This window comes from Cydia strobilella, chromosome Z (genome assembly GCF_947568885.1).
Source record: "Cydia strobilella chromosome Z, ilCydStro3.1, whole genome shotgun sequence".
NCBI lineage: Eukaryota > Metazoa > Arthropoda > Insecta > Lepidoptera > Tortricidae > Cydia > Cydia strobilella.
The window spans coordinates 43,857,589-43,876,722 of NC_086068.1; the positions used below are offsets into that span (position 1 = coordinate 43,857,589).

Sequence of the window (19,134 nt, forward strand, 5' to 3'; positions counted from 1 at the left end):
ACATTCCAGTCGCTAGTTGGTTCGTTTGGAAATTTTTATGTGCAACACTTACTGTTGTTCTCATTGCATGAATATGACATTTTGTTTAAAAAAAGAGTCCTCTCATACGACGACCCATTCCTTGTCTGTCATAAAGTACATTAAATCGATTTACTAATTGGTTGATAGCGTTGCACCCCTTCGTGATGGTGCCGAGGTATGTCATGAGCGCCACGTCGTTACATTGCTGAAAAAGAACAATATGGATTTAGAGTACCATTACGGTTGATGGATTATCTAACAGATATTGTGTACTGCCTACTGCCACGAGAGAGATATCAAAGTTTTATATCTCTCTCGTTATCTGTAGCTATAGTTGATATTTGAGTCAGAAGTTCTATACAATGATTAGCTTTTACAGATCAGTACACACAACACCTAGATCATATATTGCTACTGGTTGTGTTATATCCCTTAAATCTTCCACCCTAATATAGTCTGTAATTTGTATAGTTAGCAGGATGTCAATAGTGTTAGCGTAGACCGCTAGAAATGCTTACATGATAGAAGTGCGTGCGGAACTGCTGCGAGGTTAGGAGAGGCAGTCGGTTGGCGAGCGCACGCGCCTCGCGCAGCAGGCCCGGCCGCGGCGGCAGCGCGCCGTCACGGATGGCACGCACCGTGGCCAGCACCGCGCGCACCCGGGACACCAACATCTTTATAGCTGACCGCTGTGCAGTTAGGTGCTCGGCCACTGTAACAATTTTACTCAGTGCCTTATCCACTATTGTATAATATTTCCTAGGAGACAATGCCTACGACTCAGAAGTGATGAGAGAGATTTTTATTTACGAGTGTGTCAACATTGTGTGTTGACTCAATGGAAATAGTTTTGCCATCATATAAACAGGCAGCAATCAAGAATCAATGTGCATTTCGATTATTTACAAATGATATAATTGTGTACAGCGCCATCTATCGATAAAGCGGCGACCTAATGTTGATTTTTAGGGTCCCGTACCTCAAAAGGAAAAAACGGAACCCTTATAGGATCACTCGTGCGTCTGTCTGTCTGTCCGTCTGTCACAGCCGATTTTCTCCAAAACTACTGGACCAATTAAGTTGAAATTTGGTATACATATGTAAGTTTGTGACCCAAAGATGAACATGTAACGTAAACAAATAAAATTTAAACATGCGGACCACTTTTGGGGGGTAAATGAAAAAATTAAATAATAAAGTTTTTCAAAATATATCGTGTTACATATCAAATGAAAGAGCTCATTAGGATAAACTCAAATATATATTTTTTTATAATTTTAGAATAAACAGTTTTGAAGTTATTCAAGAAAATATACAAAAAATGACTATTCCCCCCCCCCCCCCCCTTTATCTCCGAAACTACTGGGTCTAAAAATTTGAAAAAAATACACAAAATAGTTCTTTACCTATAGATCACAGGAAAATCTATTAGAAATGTATAGTCAAGCGTGAGTCGGACTTAATTACTTAGTTTTTGATCCGACCCCTACGGGTTTTTTAAAGACATTTCACTTACATTTCACATAAAAAACACATTGTTTAAATTGTGTAATGTACGGAACCCTTGGACCGCGAGTCCGACTCGCACTTGGCCGGTTTTCAGGGATAATTCCTACCATGTGATGAATATAGTATAACTCTGGATCTGACATGACTGACATGAGGGATGGGGGAAACGACCGAACGGGATGGTCTTATGGAACTTTCAGTAGGAGTAGCAGAGAAAGCGCTATTATTGTTTGTCCTTTGTCATAGTCTCACTTTTCCTTTCTGCCTATTTCTAAAAAGTCCTAAGTGACGTAGACGTTTTATGTAGCCCACCGTTTTTATGGTTGTTTCAAAGAAGGTGTCTAGTATAATCTCATAGATATTTCAAGTATAATTAACACACGCAAAGATGGTTAAATTAAAACTTGCATTATGTACATGTTTCTAAATTTTTCTTTGGTAAATTTCGGAGAAAAGAAGGGAGGAGATGGTATAATTTTTTACATTTTCCTTTATAAATGTTTTGTTTATAATGTTAAAAAAAAAATTTTTTTAGGAACGACAATTTAGGCCACTTGATCTAGTAAATAAACTGAAGTTTTAAGAAAAAACTTTGGCTTTCTTGGAATCAGGCATTTTGACACATTTCCGATTTGAATGTTGGTAAATGGGATTAAAATTAAGGTACAGGAATGGGGAAAATTAAGGTACAATGAAACCAAAGCCATTAATGTGCCGTTTTACCTTTTTGGTACAGAACCCTAATAAGATGTAATTAATAAATTTGTTACCTAAACTATTAAGAGCTGCTTCTCCTGAAGACACCCTTGCCACATGGTCGACACCAATTCTCTCTGCCTCCTCTGCTGCTAATGTGTAAGTGAGCGGAGCTAAGAGCATTGTAGCCCTGCCTTGTACGACATCAATCACAGACTCATACAATACTACAGGAAGTTGCTGTAACAAACACATTACATTACTAGTAAGAAGCAAGCTTGAGACATCATCGATCGTTTGGCATCCCTACGAATCTACCTACAGTTTACTTCTTCTTGAAAAGGTACAAAAAGCCTTTTTAAGGTTTTTATACAAGAAAATGTTCGGCTATTCCCCGTTTCTCTATCCGACGAAGTATCTCCTTGGGGGCCTTAGGTTACAACTCTTTGGAGTTGAGACGTAACCTAAGCTTATTGACGTTTGCGTGTCGAACCCTGCGCGGTGATTCAGACTGCCCAGAACTGGTGAGTCGACTTGTGCGACTACATGTACTGGACATCCCCAGGATAGCCCTCAGACCGCGGCGACGCGATCTGTTGGCTTTGCCAGAGAGACGCACCGTGTCGCGCCTGAACTCTCCGCTGCTTCGTGCCCTCACACAGTTGAATGCTCTCTTGGCATCAGCACCCGAGTGCGACCTGTTTGCGTGGCGATGGGCGTCTGTGAGAAATGAATGCCTGAGATTCTGTGAGGTGATGGATGCGAGGCCTACATCCGTGAAAGTTTAATTAGTAATAGTTATTTGTAATTGTGTTATTTGTAAATATTTGTTTGTACCTGATTGTTATTTTTAATAACCTGTTTGTTTAATGTTAATTTTAAGTTTCATGGCGCATTGGATTTCTGTAAAGACGTGTAACATATTTTCAAATAAAATAAATAAATAAATTTAACAGTTAATTCGTACTTAACAACAATTACAACTAAACTAAATAAATTCGTATTACATTACATTACCTATCAACTTCCTTCGCAGGTAAATATAATATAACAACAATACTCAAATAATACACAATTTTATTAAACATATACTTGATGTAAAGGTAATAAATAGCTACAAGATAGGTTTAAAGAGCTATTGCGCAGTGCAAATAAATTGGTCCATCTCTCCAGATACAAAAACTCAAAACTCATTTGTTTGTGTAACAGTTATAACAATATGTACAATAAATTTAAAACACTAAGTTGAAACTCTAGGTCCATGGCGTCCCAGCGCGCACAATTTGTTTGCAGAAATCGCGTAGCGTCTGGTTGACGTAACTGGTGACCGAAGAGCTGGCAGCTTTCTCGCACAACGTATCAGCATTGCGACACAGCGGGGAAATGCCGCCAGCATCCTTGGTACAATGCCTCAAGGGCCTATTTTAGATTTAAGCTAGTTATTAATTTCGTTTACGTAGTACCACTGTATATATCTTGTATGTAAATAAAGTATTTAAAAAATAAAAATAAACAATAAATTATCCACTGTTAAAGCCATTGCAGAGCATAAATTTACAGTTAGTCATAGAATAATAAGTTTAAGTCAACAGTTTAAATATAAATATAACTCTTGACAAAAAATTATCAACTTTGCAAAACAGTATGTCATCACTTCATAGTCTTCATCAGCAGTTCCACTTCACCAAATCATTCACCAAGAAAAAATCATGACATTACAAATAAATACCCCAAAACTATTTAGTTGTGTGCCTATAATAGAATAATAGTTTTTGAGTAGAATGGCTGTGACATACAGTCATGACGAAACTATTAGGGGTCCGTATTTGCAATTTTGGCTACAGACCTATTGAATTGAATTTAGACCGTCATTGAAGTTGGTTAATAAAGTTAAGTACATAAACTTAAGTCCTTAACCTTTTGGACGCCAATGACCGACATACACGCACCGTAGGTTCAACGTCAAAGACCGATTAATCGGTCAAAGACCACAGAGCAACACAGACCTACATGCATAAAGTTCAATTTTAGTTTTGACACTTTTGTGTTTGACACGGCATAGAAAAGGTTAAACTTCGCACTAGCATCAAAGTAACAAATATTGTGACTTGATATTTACACTATACGAGTATATTAGGGCCATTCACTTTTAATGTAAATCTTTGACAGATACTTATAGTAAACAGACAGTGGACCCTCAACTGTCATGTGTCTACATTTGCTAACCAAAAACAGTTTTTGTTCTATTTGCAGTCCTGATATCAATTTTCTAAGAAATCATCAGTTGAAAAATATTTTGTGATTCGGATTTTTTTTCAGAGTAAAAATAAATAAATAGTACAATATAATTAAATTTGTTGGATTTACATCATACTGCGATATTTTCATTAAAAACAAGGGTAAAAATCTTAAAACAAGTGCGGGAGGGGTGTGGGGGGATGAGGGGAACCCTCCCTCCAACTTTTCCCCCGCGGAGATGCTTGGTTTCTGGATTATTCATGGTTATAATTTAAGGCTACAGTGCCAAAGATTGTAATTCAGAGAGGGGGGGGAGAATGAGGTGGACTCCGTGGTGGCTCCGGCGCAGCTTCGGCTTTTTGGTACGGCGGGCGGGGGCTGCCCTCCCTCCGCGCCACCGGGCTTTTATATACACTCTAGGGGTAGGGACCAGAAAGACCACGTGGGGTCAGGGTTGACAAATTCGGTTCCGTGACAAATTTAAACTTTAAAACAGAAAATATGCTCGGCTCGCGGCGTGGCGGGGTGGCGTGGCGGCGGCGGAGTGGAGTGCTCTGATTCGATTTTTGGTATGTATGGTGTATAAACGTAGCCACAAAATATTCAATGAAATCAAAAAAATAAGGCTGCCGTGCATTTTGTTTCACGTAATATTCAATAAAAACAAAAAATAAAAACATCACCTAAAATCACCGGCTAAAATTACTTTAATTCATTTAAAAACAATGCAAAAAAGCCCCCTACAGCATCAGTTATCCTCAAACAAGGCAACTTATTTTAAGATCCAACCCAAAACAAGCCTTAAAAATCAAGTTATTTTAGAGTTTTGAATGATTCAGGGTTAGTTTCACTAGACTTATATTGACCGGGATATAGACCATAGACCGTGATTCCCTTTAAATAATACAAAAGGTAATCACGGACTATATCCCGGTCAATATAAGTCAAGTTCTTTTATTCTGTATACCACAGTAATACTACCTAGTCGGCTCATAAGTTCTGTCACTGGCCTTTAAAATTTAAATTTGGAACTCCTAAAACAAAAACCGTTCTGCATTTGAATTTCGAATCTTTATTAAATATTTGAGTAGTATAATTTTGCAATTTTCTGTTTTCTTCAACATGGAGTGGACGCTTAAAGATAGCCGTACCGCAATAATTGCACTATATCGTTGTGGTCACTCGCCGACTAAAATTTTTAAGCTACTTGAAAATTTAAAATTCTCTCTAAGATTTGTGTATCGTACCATAGAAAGATACAGTGAGGTCTCTAGTTTAAATGACAAGAAAAGAAGCGGTCGTCCGCGTACAGCTAGGACTCCAGCGGTTGTACAAGCAATTAGGGCACGCATTGCCAGAAATCCCGCTAGGAAACAAAAAGTTATGGCCCTCCAGATGGGTTTGAGCAAAAACACGGTGAAAAGAGTGCTTAATCAAGACCTGAGACTTCGTGCTTATAAACGAAAAACTGGCCATCTTCTCAATGGTCGGCTTAAAGCTTTAAGGCTTAAAAGATCTAAAGCTTTATTGAAGAAGTACGCTAAAAATAAGCACCGTTGTATACTGTTTTCGGACGAGAAAATTTTTGACATAGAAGAAAACTGTAATAAACAAAATGATAGAGTGTACGCTCGCAATAGTAAAGAAGCGTCTAATAGCATTCCCCGTATTCAAAGAGGTCATCACCCTTCATCTGTGATGGTTTGGCTGGGAGTTTCTTATGCGGGCGTCACTAGTATGCATTTTTGTGAGAAAGGAGTAAAAACTAGTGCCAAAGTGTACCAAGACACGGTGTTGACTAATATTGTGAAACCACTATCCCATACGATGTTTCTAAACCAGCATTGGGTTTTCCAGCAGGACTCTGCTCCAGCCCATAAGGCAAAGTCTACACAAGCCTGGCTCGCCTCCAATAAAATCGACTTTATACGGCATGAAGATTGACCCTCCTCTAGCCCAGATCTTAATCCTTTAGACTATAAAATATGGCAGTATTTAGAGGAAAAGGTGTGCTCAAAACCTCATGCAAATCTAGACTCGCTGAAAAAATCTCTTGCTACGGCAGTGGCCAATATCGACATGAAAGTGGTGCGTGAATCCATTGACGACTGGCCACGAAGACTTCAAGCCTGTGTAGATAATTATGGCGGTCATTTTGAATAAATGTTATACATTTAGATTCTCTAGTTTATAAGCTTTCAAACGCTGTACAAATTATACGGAATAAACTTAAACTTTTGATTTTATTTGATACTATGTATATGACAGAACTTATGAGCCGACTAGGTATATAAATGAATAGAATTGTAACACTGTACTGCAAAGAGAACATCACTCACATCACCATTTCGTCCAGCCGGGTTTAACATTAGCATAACGGGACACTCATTGATGTCACAGATTTGCCTATGCACAGCAATGTCCCGTTCCGTGGGAGTGTCTCCTGTGGTGTACCAGCCCAGGAAGTCCATGTCAGAGAATACTTGTTTAACTGTAAACAATATTAAAAACAATTAAATTTTTGTGTGCAATAGCTCAGCCTTGTAACCACTAATAACGCAGTAATTAAATCTAAACAGGAGTGATATCTAAAAAATTCTGTAAAATAAAGAATAAATATAATTTACTTACATTGTTCTTCTTTTAAATTATAATAATCTCTCTCTATAATAATGTCATTCTCAATCATACTGAACACTAGTTCAAATGAATTCATAACTTCAATGTTACGACCTTTTTGCTTCCCAATGAGAGCTCCAATTACTGTGAAAACAAAAATCAATCTAGGTAATGTGCAGTGAGGTAAGGTAAACCAACCCTCATAATATCCGGCACCTGACTCATAGTAGCATAGGTAATGTGCAGTGAGGTAAGGTAAACTAACCCTCATAATATCCGGCACCTGTTTCTTATAGTAGCATTGGTAATGTGCAGTGAGAGTGAGATAAGGTAAACCAACCCTCATAATATCCGGCACCTGTTTCTTATAGTAGCATTGGTAATGTGCAGTGAGAGTGAGGTAAGGTAAACCAACCCTCATAATATCTGGCACCTGTTTCTCATAGTAGCATTGGTAATGTGCAGTGAGAGTGAGGTAAGGTAAACCAACCCTCATAATATACGGCACCTGACTCATAGTAGCATAGGTAATGTGCAGTGAGGTAAGGTAAACTAACCCTCATAATATCCGGCACCTGTTTCTTATAGTAGCATTGGTAATGTGCAGTGAGAGAGAGGTAAGGTAAACCCACCCCTTATAATATCCGGCACCTGTTTCTCATAGTAGCACTGGTAACTGTGGTAGCCAATCACATAAAGGAAGGCTGTTATATTGTATAGGTAGGTAGCACAATAATAGTGAAGTAAATAACAGGAATCCACAATATTATATTAAACTTTTATGGCTATTTTTCTTTGTTATGCAAAGTAATTTATTAAATTATAATAATTTAATGCACTGAATAATACCAAAGATCTATGTAACTCCATATAAGATAAGTAAATTCTGAGTCTAAAGAAAAAGGAGTGCATCAGAATATCAAGAAAAAGTTATACTCAAATAGATGGCGCCACACCTTTGGCCTATATTCGTGTAGACGGTGTTTACGACACCATTTGATATTTAACAATTTTTAATTTTGATATTAAAAATCATATGGCGTTCTAAAAAAAACATTTATCCATATACACATGTTTTCTGATATTTTTATACATTATGAAATGACTGTAAAACCACAATTTTTTTGTAAACCACTTTTGTTTCATCTTACCGGTTTGTGGTGAGCCCTCTTGTGCTCGAAGTCGAGTCCAATGTTCGGAAACATTCATAATAACTAACGGATGAAGGGATACGGTAACAGAACCAGAGGTCGCGGTAGTAACTACCACGCTCTTGTTGTCTGCAGCTGCAATGGGTGCTGACGGCGACGTCGGATTAGGGGGCTCCGCCGCGGGCCCCGATGATGCACTCTCGACTTCAACTTCCATTTCAAAGTCAATCCGATCCGCACTCGACATAATGCGTGATTAGCCTAATGATTCACAATAGGTTTTGACCTTATCATGAAAATCGGACAAATTTATACAGCGAAAATTTTCGATTATAAGAGAACACGAGATTATAGCTTACGTTCAATAAAAAAAAACGAAATTAAGAAAACAGAAACCGAGTACATTATCCTTCAGCCTATCTTCTGCCTTATTTTTTATGTCAAATAATATCATAGACTAGATTCAAGATCTGTCTCCTTTTTTTTAAAAGTCCGGTTTACATTCGCGTGCGAGCCACGAGCCAAGGCGCGAGCCGCGCCACGAGACGCGAGTGTGAACGGGGGTCTCGTTCAAAGACATGTTCAAAGAGTATATAACCACTACGTTTTAAGAGACGGGACCTTACTGGCCAATGGAATCAATTTACTATAGGTCTAGTGACACACCATAGACCTAGCATTACATAGATGCGGCCTACCGCGTGCGCCCGTAAGGGATAGACATAGATAACGCGATCGCCTCCTCGAGCCACTGATAAAAACAGGAACTCGTCGCGCTTAGTATTGTGTCATCAAAACATACAATCTCTCAACTCGAAAACGAGACAACTCGAAGTATTGCTATCTAAAGATTTCAGCTTAACTGAACACTGGCTTACTAAGCCACAATTAGAATGTATTCTCATTAACAACTACAACTTAATATCCCAGTACTGTAGAAACTCCCGAGAACATGGTGGAACTTGTTTGTACGTCAAAGAATCAATAAAAGCAATAACACACACCGAATTATGTAATATGTCAGTAGAAAGGTATTGTGAAATAGCTGCCATTGAATTATTAGACTACCAATTAGTTGTAATGTGTATTTATCGTACTAACTTGGTCAAAGCAATCGAATTTATAACCATATTAGACCGAGTCTTAACCAAAGTAAATGAATTGAATTTAAATTGTATCATTGTTGGAGACACCAACATAGACTGGCTTGTTTGTAGCTCAGAAAACAAAACATTACAAGACACCTTGTCCTGTCATAATTTTACGAGTGAAATTGCGCTTCCAACCAGAGTGACCCGTACAACTTCCACCTGCCTCGATCACTTGTACACGAATATGTCTTCCAGCTTATTAACTACATCTCCAGTGGTCACAAACATCAGCGACCACTATGGAGTCCGCGCCAGCGTTGAGTGCGCTCCGCACTCAGCGCCTGCAAATTTAGTCCGACGCGTACGCGACTATACGCGTGCCTCGCGAGCCGCCTTCGTAGGCGCAGTAGACAGCGTGGACTGGTCAGAGATATGTAAACGCAAAAAATCAACAGACGACCGAATTCGAGCAGTTATTAATACAATATCTAACAAAATAGAAATATGCTTTCCGTATAAAAATAAATACCTACCTCAAAAAAATAAAACTTGGATTAACAATGACATTCTTAATTTAAAGTACACTATGTTTGACTTAATAGATCTCAGAAATAAATTTCCCGCTAATCCTCAAATAGACAGCCGCTTAGACGACATAAAGGTGAAGTATTGTGAACTAACGCGAAAAACCAGGACGCAATACTATAGTAATCTAATAAATGACAGCAAAAACACTAGTAAAACTATGTGGCAATTAGTGAATACGGAGTCTGGTAAACAATCCAAAAAATGCAATGATTTTACCGACGTAATAAATAAGCCGATGGAACTAGTTACCCAACAAAAAAAGAATTAATAAATACCTTGAATAAGCAGTTCGTTTCGGCAGCAATGCATTGTGGAGCCCCACGCGCCGACCCTATTCGCGCAATCGCCGCACTGACCAACACGCGACCCCCAAACTACCGCTCGCTCTTTATACAACGTTTTTCACCGACTGAACTTTACGAAATTATTGACAGGAAAGTCGCTATAAAACACACAAAAGACCTCTACGGTATCTCAACGGAACTTTTAAAGCTCGTCGCGGCTAACCTCGCACTTCCACTGTCCGCACTCCTTAATGAGCGCGGGAGGGCGAGTATCCCCAAGCATTTAAACAAATTAAAGTTTGTCCGATATATAAGGGGAAAGGGAAAAAAAGCGACCCCAACTTCTACAGACCCATTTGCATAATACCAGCACTTGCTAAAATACTAGAAAATGGCATAGCCTCACGTATGACGGCATTTCTAAATGAAACCGGTGAGCTGTCCGAAAGGCAGTATGCGTATCGCTCAGGCAGATCTGCTACAACAATGGCTCGTGAAGTCATTAGCCGCATTTGTGCTGCGCGCGAGGACAAGAGAGAGGTCGCAGTACTCTTTTGTGACCTCTCAAAAGCCTTTGATGTAGTGGATCACAAGGTGTTGGCAGATAAGCTACACCACTCCGGTATACGTGGACCAGCCCTGAAGTTTGTGAAGAGCTTCCTGCGTGACAGATTGCAATACGTGGTCGGTCAGGGGGGGGACCTGACCTGAAATCGCATGGGTTGTCCACAGATATAGGTGTGCCGCAAGGATCATCCTTATCTAACTTGGCGTTCTCCCTCCTCCTGAACGATCTGCCGGATGCTGTCAACGTCAGCGAAGTTTTCATGTATGCGGACGACGTAGCAGCCGTTGTAACCGCTGAGAACCTGGACCAGTTGGAAGTCCAACTAAACGTCACAGCCCAACAGATTCTTAACTGGTGTACCATGAAAGCCAATTATACAGTTTGACATATCAGGCAGGAAACGACGCCCGTTAAACATACACCATCAAGGTACTACCATCAACCAGGTGGCAACCACGACATTCTTGGGCTTCCAACTCGATCAGGGCCTGACTTGGGAAACGCAGATAAGCGCGGTATGTGGCAAGCTTAGCAAAGCCTGTTTTGCACTGTCGAGGTTAACCCAAACCTTACATAGCCAAGCGGTTCGCACATGTTATTTCGCGACTATACAAGCGATTATTCAATACGGTTTGGAGTTCTGGGGACGAGCAGCGGAATGGCAGCGCGTGTTTCGACTACAAAAACGCGCCGTACGCACACTAGCCCGCGCAAGACACGATGACAGCGCTAAACCGCATTTTATAGCACTCGGGATTCTAACACTACCGTCTCTATTAATTTTTCAAATAGCTGTATTTGCTAGGGAAAACATGTCGCAATATGGTAGGCGAGGCGATGGATCTGCGTGGGTCACTCGAAACGCGCACTTGCTAAAAACAATTTCACATAAAATAAAAAAAACCGGACAGACTATATATGTTGCTGGTCCGGTAGTATACAACAAGCTGCCAGTCTATATCACAGAAGCGTTAACGCTTAGTTCCTTTAAAGCAAGGCTAAAAAACTGGCTAATCAAGCAAAGCTTTTATAGTTTTAAAGAATTTATAGATTATAAAGAATAGTTAATAGTGTAATATGTATAATAGATTATAAAGAATAGTAACGTGTAATATTGAATTGTTTAATTAAAAAAATATTTATTTGTGATATAATTAAAAGATGTAAGATGTGTAGAAATAAGTAACAAAAAATTGTGACCTGTAATACCTTATTACCAATAAATTATGTCTATGTCTGTCTATGTCTATGTCTAACGTCATAAACGTGGGGATACCATATTGGTAAAAATTACCCTAATATTTGATATCACGTTAGGGCGATGCGATTACCCTGGAGGCAAAGTTTGACGGTATTAAAATTCTTGAATAAAATGTCAATGGGCCGTTCTTTTTAGGCGTATGAACAATAAAATACCTCCTATAATTCGCGCAGGTGGTACAAAACTAGTAAAAAAAACGTAAAATAAAATGTATTATGAGTTTTAATTTTATGAAATCACAAATCACAATCACATTATTCACACCAATTAATGTACACCACATTTAATCTTCACAACATTTGTTTATTTTATTTTTTGGAATTAGAAATACGAATAAACTTCGAGGTCAAAATTACCCATAAAATTATGATATTTTCATCTGGTATCCCTAACATGATTGTTATGCAGCAAAATTAAGAAGAAGATTAAAAACGGCTGACCTCAGACTCGTCTGAGTAGCTGACAAGCTGACATATTACCACAAACAACCTACGTAATTTGGGCGGATAATTTTACAAATAATGTTTTGTTAATTTGCGTAAATAATTGTGATATTTTTATTGAAATCGTTTGATTCTACATTGCTTTGAGTGTAACGTAATTTTACGATGTTATTCTCACATATTACGTTAAGAGGAAGGTGTAAAATACCGTACTTACGTGTGAAAGGTTATGTTCTCATATTTTTGCTCAGAGCGGCTATTACAGCCGATTACAGAACAATTCACCATTATTTTATCAATTCAAAACGCTAACCATCACTATGTTTTATAACAGAAACCACAATTTCATAGAAAACAACAATAATTAAACAAGCAACGAACAAGCATGACATGTCACGTACTTATTTGTTTGCCACAATTTCGGTTGTGGCAGCGGTGGAAAAGTGAAACTATGACAAAGACAAAAAGTAATATATTGCTCTCTGTCACTACTACTGAAAGATACATAAGACTATCCCGTTCGGTCATTTCGCCTCACCCATGGAGCCATACTACCTGAAAAACTGAACAGAGGCGCCAACTGGTGAACAAAAAAACGATAGCCCTCATTCATGGAATGGATGTCTATTTTTTTTCTGTGATCTATAATGTAGACTATAGTAGACGTCAATACATTGTCTATACCCAGCTAAAACGCTTCGCTCAGGCTTACATTCGCGTGTGAGTCACGAGCCGTGCAGCGAGCTGCGCCCACGAGACGCGAGAGATGGATACACTGAGAGAATGAGACGGCAATATCCGCCATTACACCGCCATTAGTATTATAGTTTTTTCCATACATTTCGTATTTTTGTTCCTAGTTGCGCCCATGAAGTTATACCCTAAACTGGAGCGAGCTGTCACTTTTTTTGCCATACTAAATTGAACCTTATCACCGAGCCAGAAAGGTGTTCGTACCAGACTAGAGAAAACGGTCCACATGAGATAGCAAAAGTGGGTCGCGGTGTCCCACTCGCACATGTTGCCAATGTTAAAAAGATACCATTTTGGTAGTATTTATATCAATAACTACTAAAATTAAATACCTTCTTATATTATTTAAGTGCTATATTCAGAGTACGGTTCTGATATCTTTTACGTAATTTGTAAATAGTTATAATGTCAATATTATTAACTGATTTAACCAAGCATGTGCACAACAAAAAATACATTAATTTTAATATGGTAGACATTGTAGTAACTTTGAATATTAATTGGTATCCCCAACTTGATGAAGAAATTTTCAAAATACATGAATGGCGGCGCTCAAGATTTATTTGCGAAATAAAGTATAAAATGGGTAAAAGATGTTGTGTGAAAGGTTGCAGGAGTGAAAGTTTTGCTGATTGTGGTATATCTTTTCACAGGTAAGCCTCAACTATTAAAGTTTACGATAAAAATACAAGAAAACATTGTCAAACTCATTATTATAGTCACGATATCGGCACGATGTGAATCGGCCTTACAGAATTCTTATTACCTACGTACTTACTTAATGTAAAAATAAGTTTACCTAAATATATCTTTATTTCGGCATGTTTAATTATTTGGTTGACGTAATGAGAGCTATATAATTGCCAAAATTTAAATCCAAAATCAATCTTCTATATAGGTTGAACACACATTTCCGTCAGTACACAAAGGCGGCAAATAAAAAAAAATGGTGCAATTAACTATAATGACGCTTAAAGAATAGCTGAAGTGTGCAAAAGAGAAGCCATTGCGTATATGAACATACCATGAGTGCGAAAGAGGCAGACTACAAATGAAAAAACGTGACCATTTTTAGGGTTCTGTACCCAAAGGGTAAAAACGGGACCCTATCACTAAGACTCCGCTGTCCGTCTGTCAGTCTGTCTGTCACCAGGCTGTATCTCATGAACCGTGATAACAACAAATACTAAAGAGTACGGAACCCTCGGTGCGCGTCCGACTCGCACTTGGCCGATTTTTGAGTTCGACAGTGGACGCCAACGGCTGACATTTATTTATAATATAGTTGGTCAAGAAAGTCAGTAAAAAAAGGCGCGAAATTCAAATTTTCTATTTGACGATCTACATTTCGCGTCTACATTTTTAGGGTTCCGTACCCAAAGGGTAAAAAAGGTTTTGTGAAGTGTTTTACAGAGGAGAAAAAAACTATATCCATTCTCTCTGACTTCGTATGCATGAATGAGAAAAGATCTTGGCCAAACTATACATTCCAACTTATCCTAATATCTCATACATATGACTTATGGTCACCCTAATTAGAAAGAGATGCAACCGCCCACTTTGACTTCTCATGTGGACACACTTTTTGGCCCGTGTACTCCATCCAGTTTATTAAAATCTACATCCGTGGTTGCGCCATGCTTGTCTCGTTGATCGACTCCCTCCCTCCCTCTACCTTCGAGCCCACCGTACACTCGCGTCATGCTCGCGTCTCGTGGGCGCAACTCGCTGCACGGCTCGTGACTCGCACGCGAATGTAAGCCTGAGCGAAGCGTTTTAGCTGGGTATAGACAATGTATGGACGTCTACTATAGTCTACATTATAGATCACAGAAAAAAAATAGACATCCATTCCATGAATGAGGGCTATCGTTTTTTTGTTCACCAGTTGGCGCCTCTGTTCAATTTTTCAGGTAGTATGGCTCCATCGATACTGTCGATGATTTCGCCAACGTCAAAGTGGGATCCACGTGGGATCAAATTAATATTTCTTGATTAAAACATATCGGCCATCGGCCATAGCCAGTGCACGGTAAACAATAAAATTATGGGCCTCTAGGGCTCTAGCCAGACACGGTTAGAGTTAGAAATACCAAATGCTCTTAGAGCACGACGCTGTTCGGTGGTTGTTGTAGTTGTCTCGTAAAACCGATAGCTGGATTTTACGAGAAGCACGTGGACTACCGGCCGTTGACTCCAGAATGGTGGTTAAACACGCTTTGAGATTAATTCTCCATTCACTGCACACTACTACATTAGATTACTGTATAATAAAGCTATCGATATTACACATTAAACAATATTACTACTACTACTACTACTACTTAATGGCGCAGCGACCCAAAATGAGTCTTGGCCTCCGACACGAGTATACGCCAGTCGTCTCGATCCTGTGCCATCTCCCGCCAGTTATCGGCATGGAGAGCGCTCAAATCTACTCCAACAGCATCGCCCCAGCGATACCTGGGACGTCCGACCGGCCTCCGCCCCACCTGGCGTCCCAAGTACGCCCTTTTAACGCCGCGATCCTCCTCCATTCTCAAAACGTGGCCGAACCAGCGGAGACGGTGAGCTTTTGTCTCGCCTATAATGTTGGGTGCAGCCACAAGATCTTCAATCTCGACGTTTTTTCGGAGTCTAAAACTGCCATCTTCCCTTCTCACAGGACCAAGGATTTTTCTGAGTATTCTCCTTTCTGCCACCAGGAGCTTGTTTTCTTCTTTGAGTGTTAGCGTCCAAGTCGCGCATCCGTACATGAGTAACGGCCATGAATCTAGTATAACTGGATCGGTCATGAGGGGTGGGGGAAAATGACCGAACGGGATAGTCTTATGTATCTTTCAGTAGGAGTAGCAGAGAAAGCGCTGTTATTGTTTGTCCTTGTCATAGTTTCACTTTTCCACCGCTGCCACAACCACGCCACAACCGAGGTTGTGGCAAACAAATAAGTACGTGACATGTCATGTTTGTTCGTTGCTTGTTTAATTATCGTTGTTTTGTATGAAATTGTGCTTTCTCTTATGAAATATAGTGATGGTTAGCGTTTTGAATGCTTGAACTTTGATAAAATACTGGTGAATTGTTCTGTAATCGGCTGTAATAGCCGCTCTGAGCAAAAATATGAGATCATAACCTTTCACACGTGAGTACGGTATTTTACACCTTCCTCTTAACGCAATATGTGAGAATAACATCGTAAAATTACGTTACACTCAAAGCAATGTAGAATCAAACGATTTCAATAAAAATATCACAATTATTTACGCAAATTAACAAAACATTATTTGTAAAATTATCCGCCCAAATTACGTAGGTAGGTAGGAGTCTGAGGTCAGCCATTTTTAAACTTCTTCTTAATTTAGCTGCATAACAATCATGTCAGGGATACCAGATGAAAATATCATAATTTTATGGGTAATTTTGACCTCGAAGTTGTTTCGTACTTCTAATTCCAAAAAATAAATAAACAAATGTTGTGAAGATTAAATGTGGTGTACATTAATTGGTGTGATTGCGATTTGTGATTTCTTTAAATTAAAACCCATAATACATTTTATTTTACGTTTTATTTACTAAACATGTTTAGTTTTGTACCACCTGCGCGAATTATAGCAGGTATTTCATTGTTTATAAGCCTAAAAAGAACGGCCCATTGACATTTTATTTAACAATTTTTTAATACCGTCAAACAAGCTAACTTTGCCTCCAGGGTAATCGCCCCAACGTGATATCAAATATTGGGGTAATTTTTACCAATATGGTATCCCCACGTTTATGACGTCATCTATGTCTATCCCTTACGGGCGCACGCGTATAGCTGGTCTATGTAATGGTAGGTCTATGGTATCGGCCGTATGACCGTCTTATATATACGCAGTTTTGTGTTTTTACTCAGGAGCTTGGACACTAACACTTTATGAAGGGCGGCACTACATCGTAAGGCGTACTGAATCCGGATGTCAATTTCCTCCTCCCGAGTGTTGGTGTCGGTGACAGTGCAGCCTAAGTATCTAAATTTGGCCACCCCTTTATATGTAGTATCTCCAACATGAAGATCTTCTCTTTTGACGCGCGTGTTTTTATAGCGTTTCATGTAAAGATACTCTGACTTTTCATGGCTGATACTTAGGCCCACCTTTTTGGCTTCGGTTTCCAGGACAGCAACGGACTCGGCGATATCTTGTTTGGTTTCTCCAAGTAAGGCTAGGTCGTCTGCATACCCTATGACCGCATGCTTCCCATTCAGTTCTAGCCCGATATCTAGTGCAAGCACCTTTCGAACAGCATATTCCAAGACTAAATTGAAAAGCATAGGTGACAGGGCATCACCTTGTTTAAGTCCTGTTATTACAGGGAACTCCTCCGTCAGTTCGTTGTTGACTCTGACCCTAATTTTGCTTTCTTTGGTGGCCATTTCAATCAAGTCAACCAACTTATTTGGGACATTAAAATTCCTGAGAATGATGTACAGGGTCCCCCGGTCAATGCTGTCATACGCTTTTTTGAAGTCCACGAACAACGCGTGAATGCTCTGAGCGTACTCCCATTTCTTCTCCATTAGTAATTTTAGCCGGAATATCTGATCAATAGTACTGCGATTGCGACGGAACCCACACTGATAATCACTAAGGACTTTTTCCGCAAATGGCTCCAGTCGCTTCAATAGCACATACGACAGAACCTTGTACGCAGTTGGTAGAAGAGCAATCCCACTATAATTCGTGCACCTCTTTTTACAGCCTTTCTTATGGACCGGACAGATTATGCCTGTATTCCACTCGTGTGGTTGTTGTCCCCCCTCCCAGATCCTAAGAATTAGCTCATACAATTGTGACTGTATCTGTCCTCCGCCATATTTCCACACTTCCGATGGTATGCCATCAATTCCTGGAGCTTTATTATTCTTAAGTCTCATTATAGCTTGCCAAACCTCATCGAAAGACAGTGGATCTACCTGCATATTGTTATCATTTGCGGTGCGGGGGATTGTCTCATCCAGTTCAGGGCAGTTAAGCAGTTGCTGAAAGTAGCTACGCCACGTGTTTTTTATCGCTGCATTATCTGTGATAAGGTTGCCACGGTCATCCTCTAGCAACTGGGAAGTGGGTTGGTGGCCTTTCTTGACAGTCCTCAACTCCTGGTAAAATTGTCTTGACTGGTTGTTCTTAATAAGCGTTTCCAATTCTCTGACTGTGTTGTCCATATGCTGTCTTTTTGCATTTTTAATAACTTTTTGTGATTCTTTTTTCAACTCCTTGTATTTATTTTCCCACTGAGCGTCATGTTCTGCTAAAATTTTGTATTTACGTCTTTCCTCAATGATCGCTTCGCATTCGGCATTCCACCATTTTCTCCTTTTCCTTCGTCCAAGAGTTTCTAATGCTACCTCTTTTACTGTATCTCTTATGCTTGCCCATGCGTTTTCAATATCTGCATCTAAATGTAACCCTTGAAATCTATTTCTTAATTCCCCTTGGACATTGTATCTAATTGTCTCGTCCTTTAAACTGTTTATTTCTATATGCTGTACGTTCTGTATGCTATTTTTCTTATAAACTCTTACTTTAGCTTTTATCTTAATTCCCAGCATGTAGTGGTCACTATCACAGTCCGGACCTCGGAAGGATCTTACGTCTTGGATGAAACAATATTAATGAACAAAAAACAAAGAAATTAATCACGAGGCTACTATCAAGATGGCGATCGAACCGGAAGCGGCGCCTCTGTTGATGGTGGTCCAAAACTCAGGTCCAAAAGACTAAAGAACAGCTGTCAGTCATTGAAGTGACAAGTGACATTTGACATTTCGAACTATGGAAAAGACCACCATCTACACTAGCGCCCCTGGCGGCGTATTCATACGCGTTAGCGTTAGCCCTCATTCCATCAGATCCATCCAATGTCAATGTGTG

General features: G+C 39.5%; 2 protein-coding genes across 2 annotated transcripts in view; both read right to left on the minus strand.

The window, feature by feature from the left end:
- Positions 1-19,134, minus strand: part of LOC134754951 (uncharacterized) — a 533,971-nt gene that overhangs the window by 485,117 nt on the left and 29,720 nt on the right. The gene's annotated exons all lie outside the window — the stretch shown is intronic.
- LOC134754904 (COP9 signalosome complex subunit 6) lies at positions 80-8,630 on the minus strand. Its single transcript, XM_063691376.1, has 6 exons — positions 8,235-8,630; positions 7,096-7,227; positions 6,804-6,955; positions 2,301-2,466; positions 540-733; positions 80-226 (listed from the first exon to the last, which is right to left on the minus strand). Exons 1-6 carry the CDS (start codon positions 8,479-8,481, stop codon positions 86-88), a joined length of 1,032 nt encoding a protein of 343 aa, XP_063547446.1. The 5' UTR covers positions 8,482-8,630; the 3' UTR covers positions 80-85.